This window comes from Macrotis lagotis, chromosome X (genome assembly GCF_037893015.1).
Source record: "Macrotis lagotis isolate mMagLag1 chromosome X, bilby.v1.9.chrom.fasta, whole genome shotgun sequence".
NCBI lineage: Eukaryota > Metazoa > Chordata > Mammalia > Peramelemorphia > Peramelidae > Macrotis > Macrotis lagotis.
Window position 1 is genome coordinate 45,492,487 of NC_133666.1, and position 26,497 is coordinate 45,518,983.

General features: G+C 41.0%; 1 protein-coding gene across 1 annotated transcript in view; it reads left to right on the plus strand.

Annotated features, from left to right (window-relative positions):
* The window catches only part of PASD1 (PAS domain containing repressor 1), a 72,996-nt gene that overhangs the window by 34,678 nt on the left and 11,821 nt on the right, over positions 1 to 26,497 (plus strand). The window contains exons 10-17 of the mRNA XM_074203487.1: positions 972 to 1,054; positions 7,731 to 7,837; positions 14,412 to 14,559; positions 16,741 to 16,825; positions 20,068 to 20,167; positions 22,462 to 22,595; positions 24,296 to 24,391; positions 26,134 to 26,382. Coding sequence (XP_074059588.1) covers positions 972 to 1,054; positions 7,731 to 7,837; positions 14,412 to 14,559; positions 16,741 to 16,825; positions 20,068 to 20,167; positions 22,462 to 22,595; positions 24,296 to 24,391; positions 26,134 to 26,382 — 1,002 coding nt within the window. The remainder of the gene's footprint in view (positions 1 to 971; positions 1,055 to 7,730; positions 7,838 to 14,411; positions 14,560 to 16,740; positions 16,826 to 20,067; positions 20,168 to 22,461; positions 22,596 to 24,295; positions 24,392 to 26,133; positions 26,383 to 26,497) is intronic.

A 26,497-nucleotide genomic window follows, 5' to 3' on the forward strand; every position in this document is an offset into this window, starting at 1 on the left:
ATTCTATCCATTATACTATATTGCTTCCCATTATTTTAGTAAAAAAAAAAAAAACAAATTAAAAGAACACATTTGTTGTTATAGTCTTTCAAAGCACTATCCCAGATGATCTGTGAGATTAGCTACGGCAGAGATCATTATCATCATGTTATATGTGGGGAAACTGAGGCTCAGAGATATTTAGATTAGATGCCAAAATTGGCTAGAAGGGAGTTTTCCTCATTAACAGCAGAACATGGCAAAAGGCAACAATGCTAAACGAGAAGTCAGATTTGATTTGGGTTCCCAGCTATTCAATTGAATGAATGGCCATGCTTGGGTGAGTAACCTCCACATTTGGAGATTTTTCAAAGTCTGTACAAATATATTAGGATTCCGAACTGGAAGGGACCTTGAAAGTTGTGTAGAACAACTTCAATTTACGGGTGAGGAAAGTCTGTCCTTAAGAGAAGGTGACTTGCCCAGTGCCTTTCCACTGAGTATCCTGACACCAAGAGAGTTGGCTGTTTTTCCTTGTTTTCATGCCATTTATTTTGTCTGAGCCTCAGTTTCCTTCTTTGTAAAATGTCAGGCTTAGACGAGTTAACACAAAGATCATGCAGTGTGGATTTGGATCAGATATTTAAAGCCTTCCCTGAGCCACAGTTCCCTCATATTAGAAGAGTCCAGGAAAAAAGAGCCTTAAAGGTCAGAGCATCTAGTTCCTTCATTTTACAGTTTTAAATCACAAGATTGAAATGACTTGTCCAAGGTCATACAACTAGCAATCGGCAGAACTGGGATGTGAACCCAGCTTTTCTCTCTTCAGGTTCATCCTCCCCCTTTCCTTCCCAAGGACTGTTGTGAGGCCTGGCTATAAAGGGAAGGTGAAATGCTTTTGCAACTCCAAAGTACCATATAGATATAAAATATTATTGTAATTATAATCATTGCTATAGTCTACATATCAAAACATTCCAACTTTTCTATAGGAGATTTGCACCACAGAACAAGCTGGTGATGAATTTACCTCAAGACATAGCTTGGAGTGGAAGTTTCTGTTCTTGGACCATAGGTGAGTAGCTGTATTATTTTTTTTACTTATTTGTTTCTTCTTTGATAGGACTGTATTGTTTGGGAAACAAATAGACTCTTTTCTTTAAAAATAAAAAAGGTCAATTTTGGAAGTAATTCTTTAGAAGTCAAATAAAATGAAAAGCATGCCCTAGCCGCTTCCTAAACAGAGGCATTGGAGGTGGAAGGGATATTAAAGGCTATCTGAACCAACCCTAAGGCCCAAATCAAGGTCCCCTAGGAGGGACAAGATTTGTCCAGTCACTGGTTAAAGATCAGCTTTCCCTTTTTGGGCAAATGAGATTTATCATTTTTCTAACCAAATAAAGAAGGGAGACTTGGATTTTCCTGACGGAAAAAAAAAAGAAATAAAGTAAATACAAGTTTCTGAATTGAGTGAAATTCGAGATAAGGGAATACATATTTCACCCAGCAAGGGTTGCCTTAGTTTTTATTTGATCTTGATAAAGATAAAGTTGAGGCAATATTAAAAAGAAAGCGCAAGTTGAAAGGACAAGTAAACACTCCGAACATTTTGTGGGGACTTTCAAATGATATTTCAATTTTAATAAATCGAGTTTAACAGGAGGAAAATGAACTCAGTGGTCAGAATCCATCCCATTTAAATTCTCCAAAATCAAATGCTATTCATTAGGAGAAAGAAAGGTTTCTTAACTAAATTCTTTGTAAAATTGCTTCTTCTCTTGAGGACTTTTCTCACTATTCCCTTTTGTACACCGGTAGAATAGTTAATACTTTCATGATGAATTGTTAATATTTGTTAAAAGCAAACAACAGGTACTAGGGTTGTTTAATGTGAATCAATCAACCTCAGGAAAAAGTATTATTTCTATTAGCCATGTAAATCTTCCTAACCTATAATTGACATGCTGGTCATAACAGTTAATACTGAGGCCACTAAGATGCTTACCATTTAGTAAATTATTGCAAATATTATGTTATTGTCTTACAATTCCACATCGAATCTCTTTTAGAATCTTCCACCATAACATTTTGGGATAATGGAAAGAGAGTTGAATTTGGAATCTTAGCTGTGTGATCCCGGACAAGTCATTTACTCTCTCTGAGCCTCAGCTTCCTGTAAAATAGGGTTAATGGGGTTAATGCTGTTACATGGAGCAGTGGATAGACGGATGGGTACAGGAAGCTCTGATTTCAATTACAACCTCATATTATTAGGTGTATAACCCTGGACAAGTCATCTGACCCTCCATTGCTTGAATTTATTCAGCTGTAAAATGGGGATAATAGCCTCTGCCTTCCAAGGTTGTTATGGAGAATCACATGAGATATTATTTGTAATGCATTTGACTTTGCACAGGATCCAGCACCAGTGAATGCCTACATAACCACTAGCCTTTGTCATTACCCATTATCATAATTATCACCATTATATTCTTTGCAAGGTTGTGGTGAGGCTCAGGTGAGGTCACATGTAAAGCCACTGTATATATAAAGCCACTTATATATAAGTGTAACAGAACTTTGGTGCTTCAGGCCCAGATCACCCAAGATGGCAGCACCTGCTTTGGGGAGAAGTCATCTCTTAGTAGTAACTTGTTCTCCCCTCTACTCACAAAGTTACCAAGCTTGCTCAGGTCCTACTGCTCACTTGGACTATTGCAGTAGCTTTGAATGGTCATTTTGCCTCCTTGTTCTTTCCTCTCCAGCCCAGATGATCCCAAGTACAACCATGGAAGGCAGATTTACTCAAATCTGGCTCTTTGGGGAGAAAGCTTATGAACTCTATCTCAGTTATGTTTTTAAATGCATAACAAGATATAGTGAATTATGTTTCTCAAAATATATTTTCTGTCCAAGTTCATGGCTCCCCTGGCATTTAACTGTCTAGGGGCTCTGGGTTAAGAGTCTTCTTGCTCCCAACCATCTTTAAGCCAACTACCCAAATCATCTTCCTAAGGCACAGGTTTGGTTGGGTCACTTCCCTGTTCAAAAATCTTCAGGGACTCCCCCTTGCCTATAGGATTAAATGCATATTCCTTCACCTATCAGGGCCCATACCTACCTTGCTAGCCTTATAATGTTTGTCCTTCATTTTTCAAGGAGACCATAATATCAGGGAGATGAAACCATGGCAATGATATAAATTGGATCTTAGTGAAGGGGGCTGTGTTCAGTCATGAGCCTCCCTTTCTCCTCCAGAACCATCTGGGTCCAGTGAGCAGTTGGATCAGAACAGTTGGAAATAGCCCTGAATGTGAGGCAGTCAGAGTTAAGTGACTTGCCTAAGGTCACATAGCTAGTGTCTGAGGCCAAATTTGAGTTCACGGCATCCTGACTTCAGAGCCGGTACTCTAAACACTGCTCCAGGTAGCTGCCCCATGGTGCTAGCCTTAACTTCTTGTAACACTCCCCTGCACAGTCTGTTTTCTTACCAAACGGAACTTGATTGTCATTTTCCTATCTCATCTTGCCCCTCTCCAATCCTTCTGCCTTTGGTTAGCACCCCACCCCTTGTAGCTCCAGCCATCCATGCCCAATTTGTTAGCGCCTCCATGAAGCCTTCCCAGATTTCCCCAGTGTGCTGACTCCTTCCACTAGTTCCTCAGAACTCTCTTACCTGCTCTCTGGATTTCACAGTTGATCACTTCTGCCAGTTACCTGTGTACTTGGCTCATTCCCACCCATCCCACCTTTATTTATGGTTTTTTACTCCTATACTGAGTATGGCTTTTTTTTTTTTGCTTTCTGTTTACATGGACTTCTCTGGCAATTTCTGCATTTTATTCTCCATTTTGAAACTTCACCAATAATGACTTGTTCTGTATTAAATTACATTCCCCTTGTCAGCTTTCATTGGAAAAATTTGGGTAGAATTATCCATTCCTAGCATAAGGAATTGCTTCTAGTAATAGTATTTGAATGATGTTTTGTTTTATGAAAAACATTTGAGACAGCATGTTATGTTGGAGAGAGAGATGGGCTTGGGGGAGTCACTTAATTTCTCTCTGGTCCTTGGTTTCCCTATCTGTAAAACTAGCACACTCTTTCACCATCCTCTCCCATAAGATGGTTGTGAGGAAAGTGCATTGCAAATGATAAAACTGTAGCTTTGTGAGCTAGGAACCTGCTGAAGGAGATGCTATCTCAGTCATATGGCTTTTCTTGAGAGAGTATAACGTTAACAGTAATAACTTCAAGACAGAAAGGCAATGTGATCGTATCATACTCATATTTCAGTCATTCCTCTGATAGACCACATTCATCCAGAGAGGCCCTATAAGGCTCCAAGTGCCTTATTTGAAAGATACAAGGCTCACAAAGTCAGAAGGGACCTGGGAGGTATTGAGTCCAACAGAAATCCCTTGTACCCCTTTCTTTTCAAGGTCCAGCCATTGCTGGAGAACTTATTGCCTCTCTATCCTCAGAGACAATTCCACTTTTGAATTGCTCTAGGTGGTAGAACATTGAAGTTGAAATCTACCTTGCTGTAACTTAGTATTATAGATTCAGGGTTGGAAGGGGGTGCCCTCTAATCCAGCCCCCTACAAACTAAGATCTAAAGGGAAGAAGTGATTTGTGTGAGGTCACACGAGGAGTAAAGGGTAGAGCCAGTATTGGAATACAGGCCCTTTGATACCCAAGCCAAAGCTCTCTTTGTCTGGCCCGTGGCTCTTCTTCGTGTGTCCTCTGGGCACATGAAGAAGTTCATCGATTTTCCTAAGTGTGTGGGCTTGGTTCTGATTATAAAATAACACAGAGATATCAGAAAAGCAAATTTCAAATGAATTTGCTGCTATGCATCATTAGCAGTCCTTTTCGAGGCCTCTTTGCCTTTAGCTTGGTTTGATCTTTGCTATTGACCCACCTTTCCCACAGACCCTGAGGTCAGGACCAAGGAATCTGCTCCCTGGTTGGCCCAGTGAGACTTAGGCTAATCTCTCTTCCATGCTTGCTCTGCAGTCATAGGACTGGCGGCTAGCTAGCTGGCGCTCCAGGCCATTTTCAGTTATACGGCAAACACTTTGATTAGTTGAAAATGCATCCGATCAGTGGGTGTTTCTATGAAATGTAAAATTTGAACAGAAAATATGACTTGTTTAAAATGGCAACAACAGGTGAAAAATGATCTCCAGAGACTAATGTTCAAAGGTTGTGCTAAGACCCCCTGAAAATGAATACTGAAGTGACTGAGATGTAGTAGTAGGAGATAATTAAAAAGGCTAATAAATGTCCTGGTTCCCAGAAATCAGAGCTGGAAGGAAAACCACTCATGGGTAGTGCATCAATTCAATTCAACAAGTTTTCATGAAGAACCTGTTGTATGGGAGGCATCTTCTTAGACCCAGTCTGTGGGCAGTCATTACTATATATGCCAGGTCCTGGGCTAAACTAGAGGCAAAGGGCATACAAAGGAAAGGTCAAACAGATTCTATCTTCAAAGAGCTTTTGTTTGCTTGAGGAGGAATCCAGACAGCAATTTCATTGGAGAAAGGAGAAACCACTAAAGGGAGAGGGGAAAGGGCAGTCAGGAAAGGCTTCCCATTGGAAGTGCCATCTGAGCAGAGCCTAGAAGAAAACCAAGTGCAAAGGCATGGAGGTGGGGAATGAAATACTGTTTTCAGGGGATGGCACACAAAGCTAACTCCATACCAATGAAGGTAAACTTCTTTTGAAGCTAGTTTCACTGGTTAGGAACTTAACACTTTTATCTCATCTTATGGGACAGCTAGATGGCGGTACAGTGGTCAGAGCTCCGGACCTGCAGTCAGGAAGACCTGAGTTGAAATTCAGCCTCAGATACTTACTAGCTGTATGACTCTGAGCAAGTTGCTTTATCACTGTCTGCCTCAGTTTCTTCAACTGTCAAATGGGCATGATAATAAATGCTTCTGACTCCAGAGTTGTTGTAAGGATGAAATAAGGTACTGATGGAAAGCCCTTAGTGTATTGTAAGAATTACACAAATGTTAGCCATTCTTCTTCTTATCTTTCATTTGTCATCCAATAGTAAAGATGCCAAGCCACACCCATGTGATTTCCAAAAGTCAGTACATGCTTTAGCTATCTTTGACCAAATATTTTTTTTTCTTTTTCTGGAATTCCTTTTCATCCTAAATTCTTATATGAGCATTGCCCAACTACTTCTCCCAGCTTTGGAAGAAATGAGTGACCAAGATTTCTTGGTATCACTACTACAGTCAAATCAATTAAGGAGCAGTATTCAGGAGATTTTGCCCTAGTGGAAAGTGCCCTGGCTTTGAACTCAGAGAGCCAAGCTTTGCTACTTACTAGGTGATGTTAGACAAATCCCTTTTCTTCACTGTGCCTCCAGTTCCTTATTTGTAAAGTGAGAAGTACTATCTGGTATCTGCAGTTTGTTCTCTCTGGAGCCACCTTTTTTTGGTGAAAAGTGCTTTGCACCCAGAAACAATGTCCTAGGTCTTGTGCTGATGTGGGTTTTTTTGGCAAAGCAATGGGGTTAAGTGACTTGCCAAAGGACACATGGCTAAGTAATTATTAAATGTCTTTGATTTGATTTGAACTCAGATCCTCCTGACTCCAAGACCTGTGCTCTATACACTGCGCCACCTAGCTGCCCCATGTGTTGATGTTCTTGGCCTCAGTAAAAGTCCCTTGTTCATTTCTGGAATGCCTGCTGTATATCCTCTATAGTCCTTTAAGACTGCAACATGACTGGCTTTTCGGAGTATTAGGGTAGCCAATATCATTTGTTTGATTGGCTCTTTTGATTTTCATTTTTATGAGCAACCTTTCAAATACCCCTAACTTGCCCAGGTGAGCTATTGCCCATGATAAACACTCTGCCTGGAGTCCCATGATTTCTCTCCATCTGAGGTACTCAAAATTGTGAGGTAATGACTCCAAGGAAAAGTGAATGATTATATATGACATTAGAGACATTTTAAAAATCACTTTTGAATCCCCCTTCAGAGCTGGACTTTGAATGAATGAAAAATCATTTATTAAGTGCTTACTGTTATCTGTACAAGTAGGAAGATTGAGACAACTCCTGCCCTCAAGAAGCTCACAATGTAATTGGGAAAGGCAATACCTTAAAAGAAAGTTGGACTGCAGCAGGTACAACAGAAAAGCCCAGGTGTCCTAAAGAGCCTTAGGCTAAAGTGAAACCCAAATATTGGTTGTTTCTTAACATCAGGAAACCACCTACCGCAGCATAGCCCCAACCAAAAAAATCTGGTAATGACATGGGGTTAGAGATTAAAATGTTGATGGTTACAACCCAAACTCAGATCACAACTTTTTCCCCCAGGTATGTTTTGTCACACAAATGTCTTCTTGTTTTCTAATGAATGAGCTTCTCCCAGGTTGACAGAGATTTGCCACAAATACATGCTGGGCTATTGTGTAGTCTGGAAATTCATTCTGCATAATGAATATCTTCAACGTTAGCTTCCTCAGGCAATGGGCCAAACATGCTCAATTAGTGACTCACTTTCCAAAATGAATTTGGTGTTCTCCACATCTTAAGTAGGAGTAAACCATGAAATACTAACCTTATTCAAGGAACCATTTGGAAGAGGCCAGTGGCCATATCAAACTTTGGAGGAAGGTTGAAACTTAAAATATTTATCTTGGATCAGCCAATCAGAGACTGCAGTTTCATAGCAGTCTAGGTTGTACTGACTTATCTTCTTTCTCTTTGACATTAGGGCCCCACCCATCATAGGCTACCTACCCTTTGAGGTGCTGGGAACATCAGGGTATGACTATTACCACGCCGATGACTTGGAGCCTCTTGCCAGGTGTCATGAACAATGTAAGTCTCCATCATCCAATCCTTTAAAAAAATATTAATTTGGGCCCTTAGGTTTGTGTGAGGTTTTTGTGAGGCTCTTAATAGTGCTAAAATGGAAGTACCCAATGTCTTTGTTGAGTCATTATTTGTTAAGAATTACTGTTGAATGTTATTTGTTGATCTATTTTGGGAGTGAGATGGTCCTTTAGGGAGGGGCTAGTGTGTCTTCTGATTTTTTAATATTGATTGATCAATTTATGGTTTTCTGACATACACATGCATGTATACATGCATACACACATGGCACACTAAAACCAGAAATATACACATACACAAACACATGAATATAGACACACACATGCACACATGAATACACAGACATACACATGTATGTGTGCATACACAGGCACAGTAAAACACAGAGATGTGCATACACACAAAACACATATAGGTATGCACATATGTATAACAGACACACACATGCATACACATATACATACACAAGCACACACAGGAACAGTAAACACAGAGACATACATACACACATACACACACATATGCACAGACATAGACACATGCACGCACACATCATTATCTCATAACAAAGAGAAAAGGGATACGAAACAAATGAACCCTGTGACCATATGTGGCGAAATATATAGCCAATCTGTACCCTTTTGTAGTCTGCTTTACCTATACCTTGAGAAAGAAGCTGTGTGAGAAGAGATTCTGAAGTAGAAACAAACTTATCCATTACTCATTTTCTATTTCTTTCCAGCTTCCCCCTCTCAGCCCCAGCTGCATGTTTTCCTTTCCAAAGGTCCCATCCATCTATTCTATATTTATCTCATATATTTTGATGTTTTTTCATTTCTCCACCATTAGAAAGTAAGCTCCTTGTGAGCAGGGGCTGTTTTTTTTCCCTAGTGTTTCCAAGGTTTAATGTAGGCCTGAAACAAAGAAAGACCATGCAAAATACCTGATCACATTCAGTTTGTGGGTCAGTGGACTTCCCGTGCTTTGTTTCCTAGTCAGTGCTTGGGGGGTTGGAGGATTTTTTTGCCTTTTTTTTTCTTGGAGGAGGTGGTGTGATCCCTATTGCTGGATGGATGATGTACCCCACTGCTGGAAATGGGGTCCCCAAAGACTCAGAGTGTCTCCCCCACTTCAGTGGGCGACAGACCATTACAATGGAGCCCAGCTGGAGATGGAGCTTTATCAGCCAGGCGATAAGATTCACTTGCTTGTCAGATAATGAGAAAAGGGACCGCAGAATCAAAATCATTTAAAGTCGACATTTTCTCTTTTGTCAATGTTTACAGGATAATATGTAACATCCTTTGCACTGCTCTTTGTATTGCAGATTCAGTTACCTAAATGTCAGGCAAGGTTCCTGGAAGATAGGTTTTAAAAGCAATCAGAATGTATCTTCACAGATGGAGGCCTGAGGTGGGGGCAGCGGAGGAGGAGGTTGCCTTTCCCACCATTCTTTCTGGTGTCTTGATCAGTTTATCCCACCATTTTAGTAGCCCCAAACTCACACCCTCCTCACTGGGTCATGATAGCAAGACTGGAGATAGGGGTTGCTAGATGGTGCAGTGGAGAGAGCACCGACCCTGGAGTCAGGAGTACCTGAGTTCAAATCCGGCCTCAGACACTTCATAATTACCTAGCTGTGTGGCCTTGGACAAGTCACCTTAACCCTATTGACTTGCAAAAACCTAAAAAAAACTGGAGATGATGGGGCAGGGTATTTGGAGAATGAGGTAGACCCCAGAGAGAAAGGACAATTCTTATCCAAAGCATTCTACTTCCAGCTCTGCCTTGTAGCCATTTTTATATAGAGGTGGTGGGTCCTCTAAGGCAAATTCATCCGCCATATTGCTAGGACTTGCTCCTAGTCATGCCTATGTCAACTATTAGATAGCAAAAGCAAGAAAGCACTGGCTCCACAGCAGCAAGGGACTGGTCATTGTCACACATCCATAACTCAAAATGGCTGAATCAAATGATATATCTTGCATACACTGACTTTCCAAAAATAAAATTTATTGTTGAGGCCAAAAGGAAATTTAGGGAAGTTGGAATTTTCTAGAAGGCCAAAGGAAAGATCTGTTCTGTGAATGATGAGATTGGAACAAACAGGATTTCTTGTACATCTGGTTGTGGAAAATGTAGACTTGAAAGAATTCTGATCAGTCAGAAGCTTGCCAAGTTAAAATGGGCTGGGTTCCTTCAATGTGAAGCTTGACTGGAGCCCTGGAGGTATGGTAGACTTCAGAGCTCAGGAAGAGAAAATTAGCCTTGAATTTCTTCCTGCTTGTGCTATTTACACTATGAGCTTTGCATTTTTCTGTTTGGGTTTATTGGTTTAGGCAAATGAATTTATTTGAGAAGTTGCCACCATGGAGAGGAGAGGCAGCATAGCATTGTGTTGAGGAACCAGCATCAGGACAAGGAAGGCCTGGCCTCACATTTCACCCTCAATGCATCTGTGTGACCCTGGGCAAGTCCCTTTAACCTATTATAGCTTGGGCCTCATTCAAGGTGTAGAGGTACAGAGAAGATGCTGGTCTGGATTAAGAGAGGTTGTCCTCATCTCTCTCTCTCTCTCTCCCACTATGGGACGAGAAGCTTCCCAGAAAATTTGGCTAAAATTTCCTGAAGATGGCTTGCCAAATCAGGGCTATCAGATTGGCCCAGATGACTTTTAGGTTCTTTTGGACTTTCCAATTTAGCGACTCTATCACCCCACCAGCAGGATTTCCTAGTGGAAGGTCTCCTGGGTATTTGGGATTGGGCAAGAATATCTGACACAGCAGATTGGCCTAAAGATCTAGGGTCCTCAGCCTCTATTCAGAGGGCTGCCATTCTGTTGCAATTCATATTGAAAAGGCTGTACCAGGTTCTTGAACTCAGGAACCTGGGAAACCAAGTCAGCAAGAGTGAAAGCTTGGGGTAGCCTTGTCAAAGAAAGATACTTGACAATCACTAGAGCTTTAATGGCTCTAGTAAAGAAAATTGCTTTCCCTTTGTTTCTTATTGGACCTATAGAGGTTTGGGGCATTCTGGGTAAAAGGAAAACTGTGAGATTCACCTTAATACACGAGTTTCCAAAAGGAAGGGCAAATTATCATGTTAAAAATGCATAAAAGCATATTATATGGCTTTGATCAGGACTCTTTAGAAGTGCCCAGCTAGATTTGAACAAATGAAAAGTTCCCAACCTCCTACTTCTCTCAAATGGCTTAGAAAAGTCTTGGTGGCAGTAGGAGGCAGTTGCAAGTGGAGTGTTCCCCATGTTCAGTATTGCAGAAAGGTCAGGGCTTGGCTGGCTAATATTTTGAGGTTGGTTCGGAAGCCTTGGTCTTAGGCCTTTGCTTTCTCAGCTGGGTCTTTGCTATCTGAAAGCATCATGAAATAATGAAAGATGATTATTTAGCATCTCTATTAACATATCCTCTTCCCTCCCCACCCCATTGGAGTAGACTACCTTTGTGGGAAGCTCTAAAAAGAAAAAAATCATGATTTCACAATATGACTGCCAGAAATAACCAGAGCACAGTAATAAAAGGAAATGTCAGCAGACATCACATTCATTTAGTGACTATTTACTGAACACTTTTTTTAAAGAAAGATTTTATTTATTTTGAGTTTTACAATTTTTCACTTATTCTTCCTTCCCTCCCCCCCCCCACAGAAGGCAGTCTGTTAGTCTTTGCATTGTTTCCATGGTATACATTGTTCTAAATTGAATGTGGTGAGAGAGAAATCATATCTTTAAGGAAGAAACATAAATTATAAGAAATAGCAAGATCAGACAATAAGATATCAGGTTTTTTCTAAATTGAAGGCAATAGTCTTTGGTCTTTGTTGAAACTCCACAGTTCTTGATCTGGATATAGATGGTATTTTCCATCACAGACAGCCCTAAATTGTCTCTGATTGTTGCACTGATGGAATGAGCAAGTCCAGTGAGGTTGACCATCATCCCCATCTTGCTGTCAGGAGGTACAATATTCTTCTAGTTCTGTACTGAGCACTTATTTTGAGAGAGAAAAAGTTTTCGATGAGTCCCTCCCTGCCATCAGTACTTACAGTAGGGGGATGAGCCAAGAATAATGCTATTCTAAGACATTAGAAGGACGCAAACTAGATGTTTGAGAGGGATGGTCCTTATCAGTTGGGTGCTCATAGGAGGCTTTCTAGAGGATCCAGAACTTGAGTTGGACTTTGAAGGATGCTGAGTAATCATTCTACAGGTGGTAGAAAGCTAGACATTTCAGGTACGACGAACAACCAAGGGGCAGAGGTGAGGGAACTCAGAGCCTGTTGGAAAGAGAGAAAGAAGTCCAATTTGATGGGAGCACAGAGTATAGAAAAAGTAATAAAATATGATTGGAAATAATGGGTGGCACCAGATTGGGTGGCATCAGATTGTGGAAGTCATTGAATGCCAAGATGAAGAGTTTGCATGTTATTTGATTAGCAGTAGGGAGCTACTGAAGATTTTTGAGTGGGGTAGTGGTATGACCAGATCTATGCATTAAAAGATTAGTTCTTTCTTCATTTTGAACTCCAGATTGGTGAGGATAGAGATGAGAGCAAGGGCAGCCTGTTAGAAAGCTATTTCTCTGATCTAAGCAGGTGACGAAGAGGGACTGGTATAAGGTAAAGAGGAAGGGAGATTAACTGCATTATGTGTACAGATTAGATAGATTGATAGTTTTTGCTTTACATTAATTCAAAGTAATAAATTCTACTTTAAGTGAAGAATTCTAAAAGAAATCTGCATTAAAAAAAACCCAACCCACCTATGAGAACTTCATCTTATTGTGTTCTCCTGCTCCTTGGCTTGACTTCTGGGTCTCTCATCCTCTTCCATTCGACCCCCCCCCAAAAAAAAACACCTTTCCAAGTGAAAACAGAAGAATGGAAGCTGGGAAAGACTGTCATCACTGACTGATCAGGGACTTAGCTTAAGACCTCCTGAGCTGAGAGAGAGACTTTTTTGCCCTGAAAGCATCCTGAGTGTCTACCTTTCATTGGTTTTCCCCTGGTCCTGCCTGTTGCCTACCTTCTCCCATCTGCATCTGTGTCTAGCTTCCATATGTCTACCTCTACACCCTTCTTCATCTTGTTCAGGCTAGCATGTGTGTGTGTTTGGGGGGGGTCTTTCCTATCTCCCTCCCTCCCTTCCTCCCTTCCCCTCTCTGCAAGCAAATTAACATTATATAAAAAATACTTTATGTAGAGATCTGTGGGATGGTCCAACTTATATAAAGGAAGAACTGTGTGTGTGTGTGTGTGTGTGTGTGTGTGTGTGTGTGTGTGTGTGTGCATGTGTTTAATAGAGATAGGAAAAAAGTGATCAAAATTATATGAGATCAATAATTGAAGACTTTGAGGGGTTTAAATGGATTTTGATGGAAAAGGGAAATATTTTGAGGGTAAGAAAATTCAAAGAACATTTCAGATTGGAAGTTCAAGGAAAATACACTTTTGGAAAGCTGGCAATTATAATTTTGTGATCTTTGGAGAGGTGGACTCTCAAAGTCTTAAGTGCCAATCTGTCAGAGGAGGAACAGTGGCATGAAGGCAAACTTTACTTCTGATACCACTGAACCATTAATTTACTGGGTGCCTTTGGGAGAGCAAGTTACCCCTTAGAGTCTCAGTTTGCCTCACTGTAAAATGAATAGTTTGAAATTCATCTATAAACTCCTTCCAAGATTTGCCCTTATATACAATCTTTGCAATGCAATCCTCTATAGAAGTAGGGATGACTTTGCAAACCCTTCCCTAGTGCTTGGTGAATCCAAATGCCAGGAGGAAGACCTACTTTGGACATCCCCAGATGGGGATGGTAGGTGGGACTATCTGGGGCCATTCTACTTCGATTTTTGCCATTGCTCACTATTGTGAGTGGATGGTGAGTATTCTTGCCTATCTTTGCTACAGGTGAGTATCTCAGCTGAAAATTAAACAAGTAAAGGCTTCTTGGATTATATTTCTGCCACCTTCAGTTTATCCCACACATAGATGTTCAAAACACCCTGAGAATTATATTCTATTAACAGAAAAAAGGACAGTGCTCGATTGGCATCTTTTGATATTTACAGTTCCCTGTATATAGCAAATAGAAGTAAATTGTTTGGTTTTTTTCTGTGCCCCGAATAATCTTCCATTAAAGGAATTTAACACTCTTGAGGATTCTGTCAATGAATAGTAAAGTAAAATTTAAACCTCAGCACAAACTATAATGTGGCAAAAGATGGAAGGTTTAAAATCCTCAAACAACTCGAGTCTGAATCCCTCCAGTCATCTCCTTCATGTGCTAACCTGGGGAAAGTCATATCAACTCTCTGGGTCTCAGTTTCTTCCTTTGAAGAATGCCTGGGGTTCCATTAGATCATCTCCAAGGTTCCTTCCTGCTTAAAATCTAAGATGGAAGCTGTATAAAATTCTAGTCTAAGATGAGAAATGTATAAAGAATTTAAGACCAATTAAGATTCAATTCAAATGTATCATCTTGTGATCTCTCTCTCTCTCTCTCTCTCTCTCTCTCTCTCTCTCTCTCTCTCTTTAAATCAAGTGATGCAGTGTGGAAAAGGAACATCCTGTTACTATCGGTTCCTGACTAAAGGCCAGCAGTGGATTTGGTTGCAAACTCAATATTACATCACTTATCACCAGTGGAATTCCAAGCCCGAATTCATTGTTTGCACACACACTGTAGTTAGGTAGGAAATTTTACTTAATGCTTTAAAAAAAATCTCTGTGTTTGTCTATTCACTTTCCCCTTTTGGTTAGAAGGTAAATATTTTACCATCTGTATGGCCTTAACTGTAAAACTAATTCACAGAAGACCTTGGAAAATTGGCATGTCAGACTTGGCTTTCACTTTTCAATGTCCAGGTCATTGGAATGCAAGTCAACCATAGCTGCAGCTGTTAATGCTTCATTGGTGTGAACAACAATGTTGTGTGTAGTCATTCATCACATCCATTGTCTTTTTCCTTCAAATGCTTTTGATATAGGCTATAGGGTTTCTATACCTCAAGAGAGATCTGGAGATTTTCCTTCTTTATTTTTTTTTCTGGTTTTGGTACAGGGAAAAGTACAAAAACAGTGGTTTCCATTTATTGACAGCCTTTAGGTTAAGGATATATCTTGATCTATACATTGGATTGAATGACTGGTCACTTCTGGCAAAGAACTGATCAGTTTCATTTTTTTTTAAATCCAGCTGTTTACATGGGCAGGTAGGTATCTTATGTACAAACTGTAGTAAGATTCCCATGGCTTAGGTTTTATATAAGAGGGTCTATTAGGGATTAATTCCATCTGACATTATGTTTACATGATGCTGAAACATGCAACAGATCTTCAGGTCATAGAAAAAGCATATCATTGAATTGATTGACATTTGAAAACAGAGGATCCAGAAAACCGATTAAATTGACTAGAGGTTTTGATGCCATGTAAATAATTACTTCTAAAATCCAATATACTTTTGAAAGGCCCAAACATATGTCTATCTATATGTATAATCAAACTCTTCATATTCCTGAAATCAGTAATGTATGAATTCAGTCAAATAGAATTATAATTAGAGATCTTGAAAATATTGAATGGAAAATTTCCATTGTTCTTCCCTTTTTGAACAACCAGGTCCCTCCCTTTGTATTTCTTGGCTTCTGTCTCCATCAGGGGACTCACATATGTCACTGCACTGCTAGCTTGCTCATTTATGACCTTATTTTTCATGTATGTCCTATCAGTCTCTGAAGTATAGATTCCCATCCTTGGAAACCACAGGGATTTTTGCTCTCTGCTATTCACCAGAAACTCCTCTGGAATGGAAATGCATTTCTGCAGTGATTTCTTCTCTGTTAGTAAACTTGTGTTTATGCTTGCAACACTCCCCTCCGAACAACTTTAAAACAATAAATATTGCTTGAATGAGCCTGGGACTAGTGGGAAATAAACTGTCTGCCACAAAGATGAAACTAGAGGCTGACTGCAGCTATGGGGATTCTCATTTCGGAGGCAGTGAAAATGAATTGCAAATGCACCAAAGAAGGGAGAGGTTTTAGAATTAAAGTAAAACCAAATAAAATTGGGGCTGGAGTAGTTGGGCTTTTAAAGACTGAGTAATGGAGAGTTCCCCCACATGCCATCTGTTAGCACAATCAGGAAGGCAGGACAGCTGAGCTGTGAGAGGGGCGGACAGCAGCAGCTGCTTTCATTAGCCCTAATGAGGGTACCCGTCTCTGCTCCAATCCAAGGGTGTCTGTTGGTGGTTTAGAAAAGCAGAGATTGGCCTGGTCTGGGAGCTGGTGTTCCTTAAGACAGCCTCTCTACAATAGAGTTGATGATGTTATAAGAAAGAGCCAGATGAGGTCCAATCTTGGTTGAGTAATGAGGCTGTGAGGAGTCTAGTTACCTGGGGGTATCATTCAGTGGCTTAACCACATAGAATGGAAGAGGCCTGGGCAATGATGACTTTTTGCCACATGGCTATGTTCTTGGCATTATATTTTGTGCCCTTCCCTATTCAGACACTGCCTCTGACTCTTGCTCACCAACTGGGTGACTATAGACAACTCACTTCTCTTTCCTTTTCCAGAAACTAGGGAAGATGAAACTTATGTATGTGTATGTACGTAGCTAGATAGATGTAGATCTATCTATATAAAGACAGAGACAAATTGATCTATATCAAGATAGATAGATATAGATATAGATATAGGTATATAGATCTAGTACCTCTCCTGTGGCTGTTGTGAAGCACAAAGGAGGAGGGGAATCGATAAGATAAATGTTATCTCTTAGTGTCCAATTGTTGTGACTATATATGGGAACAAGGTTATGTTCTAAAGCATTACTGAGAAAAGCTTACTTTCTCTCCTTATGTCTAGTTATGACCAGGTTCAGGCTGAAAGAAGAAAAGAACTTGGACTCGAAGAGGCATCAGCACCAAAAATGACCATTTTGCCCTTCAAGGTGTGTAGATAGAAAGCCATAAAGACTTTTCCTGGGTTAAAGTTTCACATCTTTACTTATGGTGGTTCATAATACTGTGGAGGAGAAAAAAAGAAACGCATAGTACTGTGGAGGGTAATTATCTATTCCAGTTCCTGGCTCCGAGCCCCCACCTTTGTGTTTCTTGGTACCGACTAAGGCTGATGACATAGGAAACCAACCCCAAAACATTTAATGATATAACAAAAGATTGAATTGGGTGTTGAGCACCCTTACCACCCATTCTCAAATGGCTGCCACCTCCTGCATGTCTCCTGGAAATGCAAGTGGCATCTTAATGAACCCTTCTTTGTCCTCAACACAACAAGAGAAGGGCATATCAGTTCACTCACAGATAGGCACTACAGAAAATGTTAGGGAGCAGTGGCAACCTAATGTTGGTGGCTCTTAGGCACAAGTAGGGAGCAGTGAGGATATCACTTTTAACGTTCCCTGGTACAGTAAGAGTAGCACCGTCTCATATGGACTGGCCCCTTTCTAGACTGAAACCTATGATTTTTCCCAATTCCCTCAGTTGTTCATGCTTTCCTTCAAAACAACTCTGTTTATTTGGTTCCTATATGGTATTTACTTATCTATGAACATGTTGTTGATCTCTAGTAGGGTGTAAACTCCTTGAAGGCAGGTATGCCTCAGTTATGCAGCTATATCCTCAATGTTTAGGACAGTGTGTATTATGCTGCGGCTGTTTAAAACATACTTGTTGGAGACAGATAGGTGGGGCAGTGGTTAGAGCACTGACCCTGGAGTCAGTCCTCAGGAGGACCTGAGTTCAAATTTGGTCTCAGACATTTGACACTTACTAGTTGTGTGCAAGTCACTTAACCCCTCTTGCCTCACAAAAAAAGTTTGTTGGTTGGGTATAGTGACCTCTCTTGGCACTGCACATATTTGACCTGGCATGGACAAAACACACGTTTTCCCCTTATGTCTCCACACCTAACCTCCCTTACTTGCCATGCTTACCCATTCAGAGTCTTTGAGTAGGTATCATCTTCTGCAGAGTTCACCAAAGAGGTATCATCCAAAGAGAATTTCCTTCAATAAGAAAGGCTTTCTCAGCTCCAAGCATTATGGGAAGAGGGTTCATGCACAGACACTCTCAATTATTTCAGAATAGAACCTTAAGTAGCTTAATACTTCATTAAGCCAGAATATGTCCAAGGATTTCTTTTTAAGACTTTCTCTCTCATAAATTAATTTCTTTTACTTGCTGCTTTGGTCCGTGTGGACTCATCAAATTCCTTGAGCTCAATGTAGTAAAAATCTGTACGAACTAGGTTCTTTATTTCAAATGTAAAGTGCTACAGGATGGAGTTTGTTGGCTAATATTTTTCTTTGGAGAATATACAGAATCTTTACCAGTTTCTTGGGCCCCTCAGGACAGATCTGGTCTTGCTACATGGTGACCGAGGCTCCTAGTAAGGACAACTATTTTTTCCCAATTTATTTCTTTTTATGTTTTTGTCAATTGCATATAAACAAAAACTTTTTTTAACACTTTAAAATATGGAGTTCCAAATTCTCTTCCTCCCTCCCTCCCCTCCTATACTCGAGAAGACAAACAATTTGAGATAGACTATATACGTGGGCACTCATGAAAACCATTTCCATCTTAACTTTTTTGCAAAAGAAAACACAGACCAAGAATAATCAAGAAAGTAAAAAGGACTGCTTTAATCTCCATTCAGACTATCAGTTCTTTCATAAATCCTTGGACAGCTGTTTTTAAGGACAATTCAATAAATATAAACATTTATTAAGTATCTTCTATATGGGGGAGATATATATTCATTACCTTAGGAAGTAGAATATTTGGACAAGACATGACATCTGAACTCAGGGAACTTATACAGAATCTCTTGAGTTCTATACATTTGCCATAGGCCTCTTCCTTCCATGGGCCTTCCCTTTAATCTGGGGCCCTATGGATGCCTCCTTGCCTAAGGCCACATCCATCCAAATACCTTTAGGATGAGAAAACTCAGCCCTAAATTTAGACATTCTGTTCAAATTTCATCCCCCCCCCCCATTCCAGATGACTTTTTTTCAAAGTCAGGGTGAGCTAAAACAGAGGTGTCAAGCAAACATCCACAGCACAGTGAGGCCTGAACTAGATTAAAATGTAATTGGGGAATATCTTACAAAATAAATAAAAATAAGGTAAAGCATAGATAACATTACATTTTAAAACTAAGTCAATATGTGCCTGCCCTGCAGGGATCCTTCTGTAGGGATTAGTGACTCCCTTTCTAGTTGAGTTTGATAAGTTTGAGCTTAAACATCTTTTAAGAGAGATATGTGGAAAAAGCATGTGATTGCCTTCCTGGCTACAATCTCCCATAGATCAGGGCTTCTCCACCTCATTTTGCATCACAGACCCCTTGGACAGCCTGGAAAAGTCTATGTCTCTCTTCTGAGCAACATGTTTTTAGATATATAAACTATAGAGGATTACAAAGGAAGCCAGTTATGTTGACATTGTGTTACCAAAGTATTAAAAAAACCCCAGCTGTTTCACAGACTCCAGGTTAAGAACTCCTGGGCTAGATGAATTTGGAAAAGGCTCATACTATGATTCTGCATCGCATATGCATTTATTCAATTTAGCAAACATTCCTTATGCTACCCACTCTATACAGAACACCATGCTGGTCCAATCTAAAACCACCAAGTGATACGTGCAACTTCCTTACTCTGACCAGACAGCATGATCATATGTGAGAGATCTTAGAAAACAGAGGCCTTTGGTGAACTTTTCCCAGAATCTTCATTTCTTCGTTCTCATTCTCTGAGGTTTGAGGTGCAACTACCAGTTGAAGGAGAGTGCCATCCTTTGCTGGATGCATCTCACTCAGATCCCATTTACATAGAATTTGTTTTGTTCTGCCTTTAGAATTATAACCAATTTATTTATTGTGAGGTTGTCTGTATTACCATTCTTGTTTGAGCTTATATTAGTTTATAATGCCCATGATCTCTGCTCTTTGCCACACTGAAGCATTTTTAGGTGTCACACAAGTGAGAGTGGTTCCATGGTAGGCACTAAATGGACAACATTTTCCAAGACTGGGTAAATATGATATGTGTGAAAGAGCCCAACTTTGGATAGATTGGTCTGTTGAGGTTAGGAGTTGATTTTTTTCCTTTAAAGTACAATGTTATTTATGTTATTTTCTCTTTCTCCTAAACAAACAAAACAGAATAGTGACCAGTTCTCGAGTATCTCCCAATGTGGAAACAACCTGGAATTGAACACAGAGAGAGCATCCGGGTCATCCCATAGCTCCTACAGATCACCATGTACGTATTACAAGGTTGGCACTAAGGGTGTCTCCCAGGAAATCAGAATTTACAAAATAAGAGCCATCACAAGGAAAATGCTCCTGCAAATGGTCTTCCATTTCAACATTAATGCTGTTGTAAATGTCCCTGATCTTGGGATTTGGAGAGTTGTTGCTGGAGAGCTGGACTCATACCGAAAATTGGTTTATCAGTAAAGTATTAACAAGTGTAATATTTTATTAGCTGCCCCTTTCACTTGTATCTGATAAGGATTTATTGTATTTCTGACAATTCTCTGGAGGAAATGTGTGAGTTGTCAAGTTTTCTCAATTGTACATCCTGAGATACTGCAGAGTTGAAGGCTTTGTTTTTAATTGTTGACATCATTACTTTCTTTCTTTCTTTGCTTTTTCTTTGTTTTTCAAGAAATGGTATTTGAGAAGCATTGCTCGGAACCTGTAGGGCTTATTCATCCACTTCACAAAGAGTAGAAATGAGGGAGAAATCATTGTGCCTAATCCTGTGTAATTCCAGTGGGACATGGCAAAGTTATCCTGGGCGGGTGTAATTCCTCAGGCACTGGGATGCCTTTGAACAAATTGGTTCAGTTTTTTTCTTCTGTGGACTCCCAGAATTTGCCTTAAATATAGTTACATAGGAGAAGAGGTGCATGACCTCTTTTAGAAAGAAGGGTGAGAAAAATTGCATGGGATAACTGCGTTTCTAGTGGGTACATGTGTCAGAGGATGGCAGCCAGGTTCAGTTGCTATTATATTCCTGGGGCAGTGAGATATCCCAACCAGGGAACCTTGACTTTGCTGTTCTGGAACCCTAGTGAGTAACCAACAGCAATAGAAGACAGGGATGAAATGCTTCCAGATAGAACCAGGCTGCTATGAAATGGAGCTATATATGTCAATAAGAGAGCTGGGTAGGGGATGAGACGGGAGATAAGTCTGTAAAGTTGGACCTTCCACGTAGGGCCTCTTGGCAGTAGAGAGGAGGAAAGGCTTTGGCCCAGGTTCAGGAGTCAGCCTATGTTTCCAAAGTGCTTTCCTCATCACAGTTTGACTCCTTGAGGTGGTAGGTAGAGTGAATTTATAACCCCATTTTGTGCACACTGAAACTGGAATTTGGAGAAATGAAGATCTGAGTCAGGACTTGAACTCAGGTTTTCTGAGTTCTCTAGTGTCATTGTGGTTGGTTTTCATTACATCATATCATTACAGGGTCTTCTTGAAGATACCATAATAGGATAGTTGAGGAAACAGGTGATTGGGTTGCAGAATTCCAAGATTGAAAAGAATAGGAGCTATACATTTCACAACCCTAACTAATTTAAGAGTAGAAGCTTTCTGGCAGGAGGCAGAGAGATTCAGCCCTTTTGACTCAGTATTGAGAGATCTCTTTAATCATAAAGCTTTCCAAAATGATGGGCCCTCACAAAATCCTGGGATTGAATCTTCTGAATAAGGAAAATATGGGCCCAGTTCCAGGTGGAAGAACTGTCAAGACTGCTGAGGTTTTCAGTGCAAGGACTGACATTTCCTTTTCCGTGTGATTTAAAGTGCCAAGAATATTAGCAGAATAATGTGGATAGTTGTGCTTTAGAAGACTAATGAAAGGGTGCAATAATCAGCCCTTCCATGCTTATAGGACCTTTGAGTTCACAAGCAGATCATCTGAACCTCAAAACTTTTCGAGATGAGCAGAGTCCTCATTTTACAGATGAGGAAACTGAGGCCCAGAAAAGTCAATTGGTTTCCCCAAGGTCCCATAAGAGTACTTTTAATTTAAAATTAGAGGTAATATACAGTATAATTTGACCATCTGGATGTGAATTGTGAGTGATTTTAGTGTACTCTTTTTGAGAATCATATCTTTTTTCCCAAGAGCAGAAGCTCTCAAAACAAACCTTTTGTTCTACCTCATGTCCCAAATCCATGATACAGACACTGTAGAGTTGTAGGAAGAAAGACAGAGTTGGGCTCCCTGAACATGCTTTTATCCAACACTGGGGGACAGAGAGTTCCAGTTCTGAGCAGACAGGTGCAAGGCCCCCTCATGCCTTTGTCGATGGAGTCCAATCTATGGCTGTCTTTTTTAGAACTGAGTTCTTAGCAGATGTTTGCATGCTGTGCAGAGGGAGTTTAGGTTCTTACAGTTGTCAACAGCCCATCTCTCCCACCTTCTCAGGAAAAGAAAATAGGACGGAACTTAGTTATGAGATTGGGAGAAAAAACCTCTCTGGTACCTTTTTTAATCCAGAGCTTCTGATTTTGCTTGTTGTCTGTTGAATCTCTCCCTCTCAGCCAAATTGACACTACAGACCAAAAAAACCAGCAAGACTCCGATGAGATGGGACATGCCCATCGAGCAACCAACTGAGACCTGCGTTAAATCATTCTCCAGGGAGGTAGCCAGCAGCAGCAGCAGCTGCACCCAGGTACCGCCCTTCAGGCTAATGGGGCGGGGGGGGGGGGGGGGGGGGGGAGAAGGGAGCCACTATTCCCTTCCACAGTAGTGGAACAGTCTCTGTATTATGGGAGAACAAACTCCTCCTGTTGGACCTGAAATTCTAGCAAATCACCCCTACTAACAGCCTTTGGGGGCATTGTCAGCACCCCTGCTTAAGTCATTTCCTTGTTCATTCCTTAATTCAACAGACATGTATTCAGGTCCCTTCTCTATGATTAATTGCCTGTGCTAGGTGCTGGGGAGGAGGGATGGGGGGAAGCAGGGGAATATAGAGTCCTTACTTGTATGAAATAACTTGAATACTTAATAAAATGTGCTAAGTATGTAAGCATTTATACACTCCTGGAGATTAGAAGAGGGAGAGAGAGCCCTTCTGATTGGGGTGGAGGCATATGGGGCAGACCAGTGAAGGCTTCATGGGGCCAGTGGCATCAGAGCAGGGTCTAGAAAGCTGGAGAAACTTTCCATTGAATGTTTGGCTATGAACCCTATTTCTGTCCACTTGGTTTCTGAATTGTAATCTCCCACAGAGTAGGAGGTGGAGGAGAAGGACCTTTTAAACCAGAACATTTAAGGATACCTTTTGCTCCAGGGAAGGTATAAGATGGCAAGCTTGCCCAGAGAGCCAGGAAATAAGCTTTATTTAGACCAGTATTTTCCATCAATTTTAGAGATTCATTCTGCCCATCCCCAGGTAGCAAGTGCAAAAGAGAAATGGTGAATTGGAGTAGGCAGAGAAGAAGGTTGGTAGCAAGATGGGGAAGCTTGGCAGGTGTTCCCAGAGCACCTTCATTATTGGAGTTCAAGGATATGGAATGTTCACTATGTTAGATACATACCCAACTAAACAAAAATGCCTTAATACATATCTTGGCAAGGTCTACACAACTGGGCCTCTGCCCGCTCAGCAGTGTAGAAGCAGGTTCTTAAAGGGATTTAATTCAGCAAGTATTAATTAAGTACCTATTCAGCACAAGGTTCCATGCTAGGTGATAGATGGGGAAACAGGCCCAGAGAAGGGCAGCAAAGCAAATAGAGCTGGGTTGTATACATGCCAGGTCTTCCGACTCTGATTCCAATTTTCTTCCATTTGACCCCTCGGCCTCCCTGTATCCTCTCAACTCAGATTCAGAAGTCCATGAGACTTGATTATGTACTGTCTTCTTTTGTTCCCTTGCTGTTTTCGATCTGTATCACTAAGTCTCCCAAAACTAACCTGACTACCGCCACCAACAAAACCATCAACATAACCAACCAGCACCAAGCAACAATGTCAACATGACCACCAACACAAACGACAAAAATACCAACATAACCACCAATGTGAACAATAACGCCAACACCGTCACCAACAAGAGCAATACAAATACCAACACAACCACCAACAGGAACATGACCATCACTGTTATCACTCCAACCACTGTCCAGCAGGACTGTGTTATGGCTCCCTTCTGTGTCCCCAGTATTCAACTGAGCATAATTAGAATGGAGGAGCTCAAGCAGGCCATGGTGATTTTTCCCTGTTGATTTGATATTAGAAAGCTATTTCACCACATAGCAGGTGCCCTCCCATCACTGTGAATTCTCTGAAATGGCCACCCTAGTGGTAAAGGCAAGCAACGTGAGGCTTCTCATTCATTCCTGTTTCTGCTTTATGTCCCTGCCCAGAGCCGACCATTTCCTCAAACCTTCACTGAGCATCTTCCTGTACACCAGGTGGCCTCAAGTAAAATGCCCATGGTATCCTCTGAACCAGAAGCAATGGTACTTTTCTTATATTTTTTCCAGATGAAGACAAGTTATACCATGAGATAGCATGAGACAGAGTGAAATAACATACTAGGAGAAGGAGTTTCTTTCCATTTGTTTTTCTTTTTGCCCCTTAGTCTTTTATTTTTTCAGTTGGAGGGGGGGCATATTTCCCATCTAATGACCACTAGCTGTTTCCAGTCTGTGCAATTCTTGCCCAAATTATTTTTAAACAATCTCCTTCCTTAAATTGATAAGTTGACTGTCTTATCCCAGTTAGGAATTGAGGAAGAGGTTGAAAGTGAGGGGGAACGATCAACAGGATGATATTAAGTAATTTGCCCAAGGAGACACCAAGTAAGCAAAATGAATGATGAGGAGAAGATGGGGGAGGGTGGAGGGGAAAGGGTGAGAGATGGGGGAAGAAAGTACTAGACTACATCATAATACCCAGTGGTGCTGAGCTTGGGCCACAGTGTTAGCATGGTAACAGCCTTATAGATGCTAGGCCTTGAGTCAGAGTGAGAAGATCTATTCTTGGCATCTGGAGATATGAGTTCAAGACCTGGATCTGAGCAAAGACAGCTAATGACCTTAAGTCTCCCAACCTCTGGATCCTAGTCAATAAAAGTCAGATTGTCCTATCTTCCCAGCTGGTGTTTGATGAACATCAAAATCCTTTAGAAATATTTTTTTGGGGGTGGCTAGGTGGCATAGTGGATAAAGCACCGGACCTGGAGTCAGGAGTACCTGGGTTCAAGTCCGGTGTCAGACACTTAATAATTACCTAGCTGTATGGCCTTGGGCAAGCCACTTAACCCCGTTTGCCTTGCAAAAAAACCTTAAAAAAAAAAAGAATTTTTTTTTTTTGCTGCTTCTTCTTCTTCCCTCCCCTCTTGGGGAGAGCTGGTGGGATGGACAGTGTGAAAGAATGCCAAGAATCAAAAGCCCTATTCCAATAGATTTCTGCTGTATTAACAAGCCCATCTCATGGTTTGAGCCATGGCCTCTTCTGCTTCTGAAGGGCGGCTGCTGAGGAGGGGGCAATCTGCAAAAACAGAATTCTTGCCCCTTCACGTGGCAAGCGGAGACTTCCTCTCCTCTCCCAAGTCATCAAAATGCCACTTAAATGATGATTCATCTAAATGCTCAGTAAAGAGGCAATTTTCCAAGATGAACATTAGTTTTTCAGGGTAAAAAGGAGAGGTATTAACTGAAACACTATAATTTATATTACTAATAAGAGATCCGGACTGGATTCTGAATTTGCTTCATTGGTGTTGGTGACCCTATCTGAGAACAAAACTTTGTGAGTTTCTTTCCTGCCACTTTGGATGATGTGTTGAAATAGAAAGAGTTCTGGCCTGGCAAGGCAGGTGGCTTCTGTTTTAGTGCCTTCCTCTCTGGGCCTCAGTTTCCTCCTTTGTAAAATGTGGCTGTTGGATGAAATCTAGATGACATCTGGGGTTCTGCTTAGAGCTACAAGGCCCCTTTAGAAAGTCATATCTAGTCCAGCACACTCATTTTACCACAATTGAGGAAACTGAGATCTGGAGGGATTGAGATTGGCACACTGTCTTAGTTTGGATTCAAACATATGTCCTCTGACTCTCCATTAGGTCTCTTTTACCATACTTCACTGTCTCTCAACACCTAGAAGACCCCCATTTCCCTAGCCTTTTTAGGAAATGAGACTAGGTTATGCATCTGGAAAGAATTGGGCCCAACTTTTTCCAAGCAGTGGTTTCTCTTTGCAGTCTATCTTCCCATCTGCAGAGGAGCTTGGGATGATAGAGCAGTTCAAGAAAGATCTGGAAGGGCGAACTCGGGTCTTACAGGCCAACATCGAAACCCAGAAACAGGAGCTTCATGCCCTCAAGGAGTGTCTTCAATCTGTGGAAGATCCTGACTTCCAAGTGCATCAGTATGGGACCATCAGCTCCTTTTCAGCAAAGACATCTGGCCTGCACCCCCCAGAGCACAGATCGCTTCCACTGCCGCTACCTGTGTGTATAGTCCCATTTTCCTCCAGTAATTTGCTTGTGTTCTGTGCATTCTCATTTCTAGCCTCAGGTCAAAGAACTGGGAAATAAGTCCTTTCTCTGCTTTAGCTCCCACTCA